Below are 12,401 nucleotides of genomic sequence, written 5' to 3'. Positions count from 1 at the left end.
AAGCACCCAAGAATAAGACTTGGTTCAAATAGGAAACAGCTGTAGATTCCAAGAGCACATGATCAGTGTCACTAAATGTCCTGTCCAGACACAAGCAAAGGTCACCGCAAAGACGAATACACTCAAGTGTTTACAAATCATAATATTGGAAAGGAAAAATAATACAGTGCATAATAGAGATGATTTACAAAGAAAAAAAATATAATCTCCCAAAGCTCACTATGTATACATTTGACTGTTTCCCTCCCAGGCAAAGACAGAAAGCAAGTTGGAAAACAGATATAGGGGGATAGAGGACACTGTATGTACCTCCCTGCCCACTACGTGTTGTTTTGTTAAGGTCACATTAAGGTCATATCAGCGCCAGTAAAAAGGAATAAAATGGATAATAAAATGTTCTAGAATTACAATTCAATTACCCAAGAAAAGGGAAGACAAAGGGGAATTGGTTCAAATAGGAAACAGATGTAGACTCCGAGAGCACACTATCAAAGTAATTAGTTTGAGATTACTAAAAGCCTCATCCAGACACAAGCACAGGTCCTCACATTTGACTGTTTCCCTTTCAGCCAGGACCAGGATAAAACCAAGTAATCTCATTCCAAGACAAAGAAAGAAAGCGTGTTGGAAAGAAGATATAGGATAGAAGACACAGTAAGGACCTCTGTGGGAGGCCAGGAACCCCAACCAGAAGTCATTGTTGGAAAGGATAGGGGGTAGTAAGATGATAAGATAATTTAAGGGTTTTACGGCGATTACAGCACATATAAGTCATTTCACACCCGTAAAGGAAGAAAATGGGATAGTAAAAAAACATTATAGATTTACAAATATAATAAGGAGCACAAGAGAAAAAAGTAAGACAAAGGGGAATGGCTCATATCGAGAATTTCCAAGAGCACCAATGTTCTTAGTTTTGAGATCATCTAAAAGTCTTATCCAGACATTAGCACACTCAAATATTTACAAATCAAATCATATTTTTATTTTAAAGGGTTTTACTACCGCTTGCAACACATTTGGTTATATCAAGGCCAATAAAAAGGAGGAAGTTGGAACACTCAAAAGCTTAAATTATACCCTACTATACATTCAACACACAATACATAATAGTAATAGAGAAATGATCAACAAGGAAAAAAATAGTTCCAACACTATACATTTAACTGTTTCCTTCTCAGCCAAGGACTCCGACTAGGGAAAGGACAAAACTAAGTAATCTCGCTCCAAGACAGAAAGTTGGAAAACAGATATAGAAGTAACCTCACTGCCCACTATGGGAGGTCAGGAAACCAACCCACCCCCAAAGTGGTCATTCAAAGCCATTGGGCCCATGGAGCAGGAGCTTATCCTGGTTTCAAAAGCGTGAAACGGAAAATAGCAATTGCTTGCTATCCTTTGGATAAGACGCCGGTCTATCGCAAAGTACTTTCCACCAAATCTAACAGACTCAGCTACCCATTCACAGCTGGGTGGACAGGGGGGTCAGAAAAAATCTCAACTGCACCCGGGACTGACTCTACGTGTGAAGTGAGTGCATTACCAACTGAGCTATCGGGACCCCGGAGGTCATGAACGGAACCCCACATAGAAAATACATTTTTAAAAGAGAACAATAACATCTACACAACAGAGATGATTTACAAGGAAAACAAAATCCTCCAAAAACTATTACTATCTACACAGTCAAGGACTCCAGCCAGGGTAAGGACAAAAACCAAGTATCTCATTCCACGATAAAGGCAGAAAGCAATCTGGAAGAGGAAATACAAGGGGTACTGAAGACACAGCAACAGTGACCTCCCTGCCCATCATAAGACGTCAAATCACCCAACCCAGATGATGATGGGAGAGATAAGAACAGGAAGAAAAATAGGAAACTTTGACAGGCCCAGTAGAATTATTTTAAAGCAGTAGGTACAGCGACATCAATAATGCATACAGGCCCAGTAAAATTATTTTAAAGCTGTAGGTACAGCGACATCAATAATGCATACAGGCCCAGTAGAATTATTTTAAAGCTGTAGGTACAGCGACATCAATAATGCAAACAGGCCCAGTAGAATTATTTTAAAGCAGTAGGTACAGCGACATCAATAATGCAAACAGGCCCAGTAGAATTATTTTAAAGCAGTAGGTACAGCGACATCAATAATGCAAACAGGCCCAGTAGAATTATTTTAAAGCAGTAGGTACAGCGACATCAATAATGCAAACAGGCAAAGTCAAGAAATGCATAATAAATACTTTATTTTCATCAAATCGATGGCAACAGACAGAGGAGTATTTCGTACTAGCATGGATGGTGTTCGGATGAAAATGATCATTACATCAAGCAGTAATGTTTTAAATTTTTTTGTTTGTCACTAGCAAGATGGGAAAGAACAAAAATAAATTGTATGCCATGATCTCTTATATAATAAGTAAAGAAAGCTGTGATTTAAAAAACGGCTCCATCCAGGAATCACTACATCTCAACATGTTCATTACAATATACAAACTCGCACATCAACTAAAGTTTATTATAAATTACTAAAAACCATATATATACAGCCATCAACACTATTTGGTTGAATCCTCTAGATATGCTATAAGGTCCGCTCTCTCATTCTTTTTCTTGAGACCAGCAAAAACCATTTTGGTTCCGGGAATGTATTTCTTGGGGTTCTCCAAGTATTCCCACAACGTGTCCTTGCCCCAAGTGATTCCTGGAAGACAGAAAAACAATGGAATTAAATAGCGCAACATGTATTTAACATTATGACTTTCTTGATACTTTGGTATTATTTGGTTTTAAGGGTTTTAACAGCGCTTGCAACACATTTAGGTATTTCAGCGTCAGAAAAAGGAAGAAAATGGAATACTAAAGTACAAAAGCATTTGATACTAGTTAATTTGAATGAACTGCATGCTGAATATTTTTAAAGTACCTACCCTAAATATGATATATTGGTTTATCAAAATTAACAATTATCAAACACTTTTGCACTTTAGTTTTTTTCCCATCAATTGTGACTGAAACATAGTCTCTCTCTCTCCAGGACACAGCCACGAATTTTCATTGTTGTTATAAAAATTCAATTACCTTTCCTTTAATCTCATCTCCTATTCTTTTACCTTTTTTAGAATCGGGTTCGGCAAAAAGCCCTTTCTCCTTTTTTAACTTTATCACTTTTTTTACAAGCTATTTTTTAACTGGAGAACATTCCACCACACAAAATAATAAACCTAAAGGAGCTGGATATGTTGTTTTCATTCATGCCACCCTAATATATCTGAATGAGTGAGTAGTCTGCAATTATTGAACTATTAATGCATTATTTCATAACTTTTTCAAAAGTAGATAACCTGAAAGCATTGAATTTACTATCTTTTAAGAGTTTGTCATAAGCCAAATTATTTAAGCTTTGTTTTGTGATCTGTGTAGTGTAATATAAGTCGATTTTTGGAGTTATAAATAATTTGAGTTCTGAGCCTTTGTATCTTAAGATTGAGATACTCAGGTTCTTTGCAAGTGATTTTTACCATGAAGCACCTCAAAATACAAGGAAAGCTTACATGTGCTTATAGAAATAGTGTATCTGCACAGTATATTAAATTTTGAAAAAAAATCCCAGCCGACATCTTTGACCGTTTTGAGCCTTTTTTTGACAAAAATATGCGATTTTGGTGCACGTTGCATTACGCGATGCATTATTGTTCAAAAAATTATAGTACCAGACCCATATCTTTTATATATTATGTTGGACCACATGTTATTTATTGAGATACAAATCACCAATGACCAAAAATGAAACATTAAAAGTCATGAAAAAAAATATTGAAAAAATTCATTTTTTTGCTGAACAGCACGGGGAGCCATATTCAAGGGCAAATAACTCCAAAAGTTGATAATTTTTGTTCATTTTCCTTCAAATAATTGTAATCTATGCTAAAAGTTGTACGGATTACCATATTTGAGAGAGATAGCTTGATTATTAAAAAAGGTATAGCCTCTCAAAAATGGACCCACGAGCAAATTTGATTTTGACACGTTTTGAGACAAAATTGTAAAAAATTTGAATATTTATATTCTGAACTGGAAATTTGGTTTTCTTCATGTCTCATAAGTATCTTCAATTGAGTCAAGTTTAAGGAAAATCAAAAGGGGTGTGGTTCCCAATTTCCGAAAATTTGGTCCACTTGACATGGAATGGCCCCTTTCTAAGAACTGAACACAATGTTCAAATAAAATCAGGAATTAGAGACAACAATCCTTAAGTCCAAAGCAGTCAGCACATCAGTGGAGTCAGTCCGATATGGGGCAATACAGAATTTTCTCTGAACTCTTATGGTTCCATCCACCCACAGGCCACACTGAACTCTTATGGTTCCATCCACCCACAGGCCACACTGAACTCTTCTGGTTCCATCTCCCCACAGGCCACACTGAACTCTTCTGCTTCCATCCACCCACAGGCCACACTGAACTCTTCTGCTTCCATCTACCCACAGGCCACACTGAACTCTTCTGCTTCCATCTACCCACAGGCCACACTGAACTCTTCTGCTTCCATCTACCCACAGGCCACACTGAACTCTTCTGCTTCCATCTACCCACAGGCCACACTGAACTCTTCTGCTTCCATCTACCCACAGGCCACACTGTGTCCCTTGTCTTTACGCACGCCCAAAGATGGCAACAAGAAACTATTCAATCTTGAGTCCGTATTTCCACTTTGTTTAAATAATTGAGAGCTTTACCTTTATTTTTGTTGGCTGCGGTATATGAAAATCCTGGAGCTTGTCCAGTTTTACGTCCAAAGAGACCATTCAAGTTTGGTCCAGTTTTGTGTTTTCCACCAGCTTCTACAGTGTGGCATTGAGCACATCTTTGGACGAACAATTTCTTTCCTTTGGCAACATCTCCATCTGGAATATCAGCCATCTTGAATTCTATACTGGAAATAACAACAAAGGAGCAGAAACATATAAGTATGAGCTGAAACTGGGTAAGGTAGCCTACATAGAAAAACATAACGTTTCCTATCCCTGAAGTAGAGCCACTCTCGTGAGCAACCTATTTAGTTAATTTACAAGCATACTTTTGTCGACTGGCTTAGTGTGACATATTTAACACCAGGGAGTTTTATTAAAAGGACGGCTCTATTTCTCTGTACGTTCGGGAAAATAACTTCCAACTCTATTTCTCCGAACACTCTGGAAATAAACTTGAACTCTAATTCAAATTCTCGAATGTTCAGCAAAATAATGCTGAATCTATAATCCCGAACTCTATAAATTAAGGTTATGGTGATACAGAATCCAATCAGAATGCCGAATAGCCTTTAAGTTGAAGAGGCGAGTGTTTTCTTATTTTTTTTTTTTTTATTTAATTATTTTGTTGATTTGTTTTTTGTTGTTAAGAAAAGACAGAAGAGAGATTGCAAGCTGTCAGCATCCAACACAAAAATTACAAGTATTTTAATTTTACGTTTAATTTAATTTTATTTTTTAGTTTTTGTTTCAGTTTTCTTCTATCATTCTTCATTTTTCACTTTGTTTCAAAAAAAGTTTATTTTTTGGAGGGTTTATTATCTAGCTCAAGATCGTGCTTCCTCCTGGTCCTTGGAGAAATGACTGATGAAAGATTGTGTCGAACTTTGGCAAATAGGTAACCAAAAAAATCTTGAGAACAGAAACCGGAAACTATTCGGAGAAATAGTTTATTTCTCTGACTCTGAGCGTTCGGAGAAATAGTCACTTCGTTATTAAAATGGCATTAATGGTGATGATGTTTTTACCAAGACAAAGTCAAATAATGTCTTATGACTCTGCCATTCATTAAAATTTCGCATTTTCATTTTCCACAAGTAGTTATTATCATCATCATAGTCATAATGATACGTAATGATGCGCCCACCGTGATCTGCACTAGTCTAGCTGTAGCTTCCTGGTGGTAAAATATAAACTTTTTCTTTTCTAATTAATATGAATACTATTTCTTATCAGCCTAGTTCATTCATTTGAGTTGAGCATTTTTTTTCCAGCCTTAGGCTTTAGGCCTTAGCAGTTAATTAGTAGAGTAGTACTTACACTTAGACTTAGGAAGTACCCCCCTTGGCCCGTATCCGTATATTTTTTTCTAATAGAAGTGGTTTACTAGGATCGTATTGTCCTCTTGACTCTTGATAACCAACTTGGGAGTGACGTGAGAGATATTGAGTACTGACAACAGACTCAATGAATGAAGAAAATTTTGACTTACAAAGTTACACAATTCAATAGGGTACACTAAAGGTCACTTTTCCGTGCTAGACGTGTCCCAAAGATCCCACAATTCTAAATAATAAAACAATACTAATAATACGCATTCCCTCCATATTAAAAAATCAAATCGTTTTCAAACCAGACTTGATACTTGTCACTGTATACCTTGACAATACTGTATACGTGATAAATTAAATATGAAAAGAAGTGGAAGACCTACTGTCTACTCTAGACGTCTAATAAATATTCAGCAGTTCAGCAGTCTGAATCTGTACATTCAAAACTATTAACTTTTCATTCACTAGTATTCCTCAAACATGGAATATAACTTTCTGAATGACAATGTAAAATAAGAAGTAGTACAACTTCATGTGGTCAAATGATGAAATCAAACAAAAATTAGATAACCAACATACATTTACACAACGGCGTGTCCTTTGCAAAGCCCTTGCAGATAAAAAGGGGTCACCCTGAAATCTTGTTTCAATGAAAAACAAAAAAGGAGGAACGGGGTTACCCCTCATTATCGACGAGTACTAGTATCGACTCTAAGCTTTTAGATTTTTATCGACAGTTGTTTTGTTTGTTTTGCTGTCTGTTGATTTGTTTTGTTTTGTTTTGTTTTTCCACTCCCTTCACCATTTTTCCTTCAGTTTCATTCTGAATAAATTTTGACTTAGAGAAGTAAAGTACTAGTACCATTCAACAATTTTTAGTGATAGAACGTTTTAAAATGTTCCCTCATAGAAATTTTTACATAGCGTCAAATTTTGGTTTTGGCTGAGGAAAGTTTTGGGACCGAAACTTCCATTATTGAGCGGTATTCAATTTGTTTTCAGTTTAACACTAACTTCTCTTTGTGCTTTGGTACATTTTTACTGGCATGCTAGATAGTGGTCGATCTTACAAATATAATGCCTGGCTGATTTGCAACAGTTTTAGGTAATTCCAGGGAATGATTTGGGTATCGATCAAAGGTAGAACCAACAGCGAAAAAAAGTTTTTCTTTTAAAAGTTGCACATTGAGATCTTTTTAAAAAACTGAGCACTGCTTTTTGGCGTGATGTTTGGTATATCGTGAACGCAAGAGCTCAGTCATTAAAAAGATTGAGAGAAGCAATTTATCGCACTGCTCAATGGGCCTCATCTAGTTTTAATTAAAGAAGACTTTACTATCTTCAGGCTTGCGCGCAAAAAGGAGCCCCGATAGCTCAATTGGTAGAGCACTCGCTTTACACGTGGAGGGACCACGATTGATTCCGGGTGGAGTAGTCTGATCCCCTTGTCCGCCCAGCAGTGGTTGGCTCTGTTAGATCTGGCGGAAATTACTTTGCGAAAGATTAGCGTCCAATCCAAAGAGTAGCAAGCAATTGTTATTATCTGTTTCACATTATAGAAACCGGGAAGAGCTCCAACTCCATGTGCCTTGTGTCTTTGAAGGACTACTTTTTTAACGCAAATTGAACATCTTTACAAAATGTATTCTTGTTAAAATTAGGTACATTCTTTCTTGTCGAGAGAGCGAATGAGAAAAGATATTCGAAGCCTTCAATTTTCAGTATCGAAGCGCTTGACCTTCAAAAATCTTGGTCTTTCGTCATATGATCATACGTCATCGTTTTATTTTTGGAACAGTTCAAATTACCTAAAATTCGGTAAAATAGCACTACAACTAAAAGTATTATTTGCTTTTTTGTTGAACTATAGACATTAAGACTGTAAGAATTACTAATAAAAGTCGAGAATGTCATTTGATATGTGAGATTTTTCAAAATCAAGTTTTGTTTTAAATATATATTTAGTTATATATTTCAATGCTTTTATACCCTGTTTTAAATGGAACTTCTCGGTGGGGAAAATACCAGACAATCCCGTTTGATAATCCAATGTTGGACCATACAAATATTGAGTGGTAGAATTATTTCGAAAAGGCGCTTTCTTGTTTGTTTGTTTTTGTTTCGTTTTTTGTTTTTGGTTAACAAAATTTGATTTTACACTCAAATTGACGTGTAGACCTAAAAACTATGTTTTTATTTTTAATTTTGTTAAGTAAACTCGCTTTGTACGTTGTGTTTTTGTCAAACATTTGGTGTTCATAAAGCCAGTTTTAACGCGCCTTGGTCTTTTTGTTTTCTTTTGTTTTAACAAATTATTAATAAATCGAATTCTGATTACAAACCATTTTAAGAGATTATTCAGACGCAGCCATGTCCCCATTTTGACATGGTAGGCTTTTTGCATCGCTGGCGGCCGAAAAAAATCGCTAAATATCACTGATTTGCATTGCGACCGCAAAATTTGCAATTTTTTGCAAATATTCGAGATTTTGCAAAGGAAAAATGAACAAAAAAATAATAATAATAAAAAAATTAAAAATTTTTGTTGTTTTTTACATTAAAGAATGTGAATTTAAAAAAAAATGGTTCCATTTAATTTGATAGCTCGTGTAGAACGAGAAAGATAATTAATCTAGAGTAGTTTCTTTTTTACTATCTCATTTTCTTCCTTTTTACTGGCTCTGATATGACCTTACATTTGTTGCAAGCGCCGTGATGCCCTTAAAAACAAATACCTTTCTCTTTCATGAACTAATTATGGGTTTTTCGGAAAATTAATCGCAAATTTGCTGATTTTAGCTTGCAAAGTTTTGAGGGGGGGGGGGGGGGGGGTAAAAACCGCCATGTCAGTCAATTAGGTTTGCCTAAAAAGATAAATAAATATGTGTAAACTTGCTCTTACTTTTCCGCTTTTTGGCGGAATTCTGCCATTTCAGGCATCTTAGACATTTTGTCATCATATCCAATGTTCAATGCCATAATGTCTTAGTCAAAATTTTACACATGTGTTCAATTGCATGAATTCCGTAGACCATCCCAGTTTTATGACGTCAGCCCAGAAAGGTTGGCGCCGAGTGTAAAAAGTGACAAAAGACAGGTAGCAGTTGTCTTGAATACAATATAATCGAATGGATAGGGGAAAGGGATGGGAGTAGGTGATGTTTCGATAGGCTGTGTTTTATGTATATATATATATATATATATATATATATATATATATATATATATATATATATATAATGAGACATAAGAGAGATAGTGAGAGAGAGAGTGAGAGACATAAAAGAGAGAGAGAGAGATAATGAGAGACATAAGAGAGAGAGAGAGAGGGGGGGGGAGAGAGATAGATAGAGAGAGAGAGAGAGAGAGAGAGAGAGAGAGAGAGAGAGAGAGAGAGAGAGAGAGAGAGAGAGAGAGAGAGAGAGAGAGAGATTTCTGTTTTGTGGAAAATACAGATTTTATTTTTACCGTCATCATTATCATTTTTAATATTGTTGATATCACCACACCCATCATCAAGTCGTCAGCCAGGGTTCTCTCGACACGTAGTCAAGGCTTGGCATCTGTCAATCACATGTCGCGTGCCAAGCCAACGGATATAAATGATGAAATCGCTCCATAACTCAAAATAAAAAAAAAAATATTTAAAAATACTTATAATAAAATTTATTTATATAATATTTAAATAATTTTGGGAGAACACAGAGTTCTTGGTATCAAACCTTTTGTTAATTTAACGCTGATCAAGAATCTAAAGTCAAAACAGCGAAAAAGATTGTCCACTTTTTTTATATACTGCCACGCCCCTGGTGGGGTTTGCGAGAGACCGACCGTCCCTCTGATTGTCGCCCGGTTATTTGGCCATAGGCTACACATGCGATTTCACTACGAATTGCTTCAGCCATGACTGTCTCCAGTTGAAATCGCTACGTGTATGGGGCCTTTAAGGCTCCGAAACCACCAGGCCAGCCATCACCACATTTTGTATGGTGTTTAAAATTGACATGAAAATGGTCTCCTTGTATTATGAATAATTAGAAATCTTGATGATTTCATCGAAAAATCCTAATTGTTTCGTCAAATCACACGGAAACAGGCGCCATCAATATTAGCACGTGGGTTATGTGTCAACATTATAGTTACCCAAGACAAAGAAGACTGGTTGAAATAAGGAGCTGAGCACACTATCAGTCAGTGTACTTAGTTTGAGATCACCTAAAAGTAAAAGTCACCAGTACCGGATCCCAGAGAGGAATACATACATTCAATAGGTCACAGGTCACAGACAGTGAGTGTAAATGGCAAAGTTTCTAACGGTCTATATAGAATATGGCGTCCCGCAAGGTTCGGTATTAGGCCCTATCCTTTATACTTTACAATTAGGCAGTGTAATACGCTCCCATTCTGTTAATTACAACATATATGCTGACAACACGCAGCTATATAAATCTGCTTCTCCTCATGATCTCTCCTCTCTTGTCTGTCATTCATTTAGAAAATTGTTGTGACTCCATCAAAAGTTGGATGCTTGCAAATAAGCTATTGTTGAATGAAGACAAAACTGAAGTTGTTTTGATAGGAACTCAGCAAAAATTAAAGTCTTTCCAATTTTCAAATCCTAGATACCCTAACTATAAATGATTCTGATATTTCTATTTCTGAAAAGGCTAAAAATGTAGGTGTCATTTCTGGATAGTTCTTTGTTTATGGATCAGCATATAAACAATAATGTGAAAATTATGTACTTTGAGCTCCGTAGAATATCACAGATGAGGTCGTTTTTACCTTTCAACACCTTGAACTTGAAGATAATTGTCTCTGCATTGGTCTTGTCACGTCTTGACTACTGCAATTCACTGCTCGCTGGTCTCCTTAATAACAAAATAAACAAGCTCCAGAGAGTACAGAATTGTGTGGCTAGGTTTGTCTTGGGAAAATCTCATTACGATTATACACAGGACATGCTTCGAATCCTCCACTGGCTGCCAGTCCAGGCTAGAATTGAATATAAAATAGCCCTTATCTGCTTTGGTGTATTTGAGTCTTCTGTCCCTCTTTACATTCAACACTTACTCCAACCATACGAACCTCTGAGAAATCTTAGATCCCACGATTCAAAATTGTTAGCATCTCCTAAAACTAAACTTAAGTACGTATTTTGGTGATAGGTCTCTTATGAAATTCGGACTCACGATTTGGAATCATCTCCCTCAATCTGTGAGATTTTCGAGCTCAAAAATACACTGAAAGCATATCTTTTCAGAAAATATTTACTTAATTGAATTTTAAATGTATTTTATGTGATTTATATTGATGATGTATTGATGCCCTTTTATGCTCTTAATTGTTTTGATATTTTGTTTGTTTTTTTAAAAAGCGCTTTGAGGTTTCGACGAAAGGCGCTATATAAATATGATTATCATTATTATTATTATTAATAGTTTACAGAACATATCCAAAACAGAAAACATAATGAACAATTCATAACAGAGACAAGGAAAAAAATAATAATCCCAAAACTAATACACAAACTATTTCTCTATCAGCTAAGAACTCCGACAAGGACCAGGACAAAACCAAGTAATCCCATTCCAAGACAAAGAAAGCAACTCAAAAAAGATATAAGATATAGGGGGCTACAAAACACAGCCAGTGACCTCCTGCCCTCCATGGGAGGTCAAAGACCCCACCCAGTTCTTTCTCTTTGCTATTCTAACAATTTCCACCACCTTAGAATAAAAAGTTGAATCCAGTACTAAATTCCATGATCAAAACTTTTACATGTGTGTGTTGAATGCCTTATTACATGTGTGTGTTGAATGCCTTATTACATGTGTGTGTTGAATGCCTTATTACATGTGTGTGTTGAATGCCTTATTAACCAAGAAAATACCAGACAGTAGAGCGTGGATAGAATGAACAATATTATTATATCAGTGGTTCTTCATGCTGATGTAAAATACAATTTAATAATCTACAAACATTTCACTTAAAATCTTTGTCGACATACTGAAAAAATCTGGAAAAATAGGAACTCAATAATACTTGCCGCTGGTGGTGACTGGTGTTTGTTTGTTTTGAAAGAAAGAAGGACGGTGGCTTGATAAACAACTTTACCATTTCAGAAGCCAGTCTAAATAATGTATCTAATTACTATTACTATTCATTCACTTTTAACATTTCCAGCCTGTTTGTTTGTTTGTTTTTAAGGGTTTTACGGCGCTTGCAACACATTTTGGTCATGTCGGCGCCAGTAAAAAGGAAGAAAATTGGATTATAACTTTTTAGACGTACGACTAAAAGGACTTGAGGAAA

At 35.9% G+C, this 12,401-nt stretch overlaps 2 protein-coding genes across 3 annotated transcripts in view; both read right to left on the bottom strand.

Annotated features, from left to right (window-relative positions):
- LOC144966101 (protein AAR2 homolog) overlaps nt 1–12,401 on the bottom strand; it is a 417,529-nt gene that overhangs the window by 53,592 nt on the left and 351,536 nt on the right. The window lies entirely within an intron of this gene.
- LOC144966056 (cytochrome c) lies at nt 2,234–6,769 on the bottom strand. 2 transcript variants are annotated; one of them, XM_078902073.1, is made up of 3 exons: nt 6,666–6,769; nt 4,744–4,940; nt 2,234–2,708 (listed from the first exon to the last, which is right to left on the bottom strand). In XM_078902073.1, the coding sequence occupies exons 2-3, from the start codon at nt 4,925–4,927 to the stop codon at nt 2,563–2,565; spliced, it is 330 nt and encodes a 109-aa protein (XP_078758199.1). In that variant the 5' UTR covers nt 4,928–4,940; nt 6,666–6,769; the 3' UTR covers nt 2,234–2,562. The 2 variants fall into 2 exon arrangements, with proteins under 2 accessions (XP_078758199.1, XP_078758200.1); XM_078902074.1 differs by lacking the exon at nt 6,666–6,769 and adding an exon at nt 6,470–6,615.

The sequence above is a fragment of the Berghia stephanieae genome, chromosome 2, assembly GCF_034508935.2.
Source record: "Berghia stephanieae isolate SIO BIC M18660-M18661 chromosome 2, UCSD_Bste_1.3, whole genome shotgun sequence".
Classification (NCBI taxonomy): Eukaryota; Metazoa; Mollusca; class Gastropoda; order Nudibranchia; family Aeolidiidae; genus Berghia; species Berghia stephanieae.
Note: the sequence above shows the minus strand (reverse complement) of the source record. Positions and strands in the feature narration are given on the sequence as shown.

What these genes read in the sequence shown, in the direction of transcription:
- LOC144966056 (XM_078902073.1), bottom strand. Translation starts at nt 4,927, where the DNA reads ATGGCTGATATTCCAGATGGAGATGTTGCCAAAGGAAAGAAATTGTTC. An exon ending in CGCAGCCAACAAAAATAAAG is followed by an intron (nt 2,709 to 4,743) that starts GTAAAGCTCTCA and finishes TCTGTCTTCCAG; the next exon opens with GAATCACTTGGGGCAAGGAC.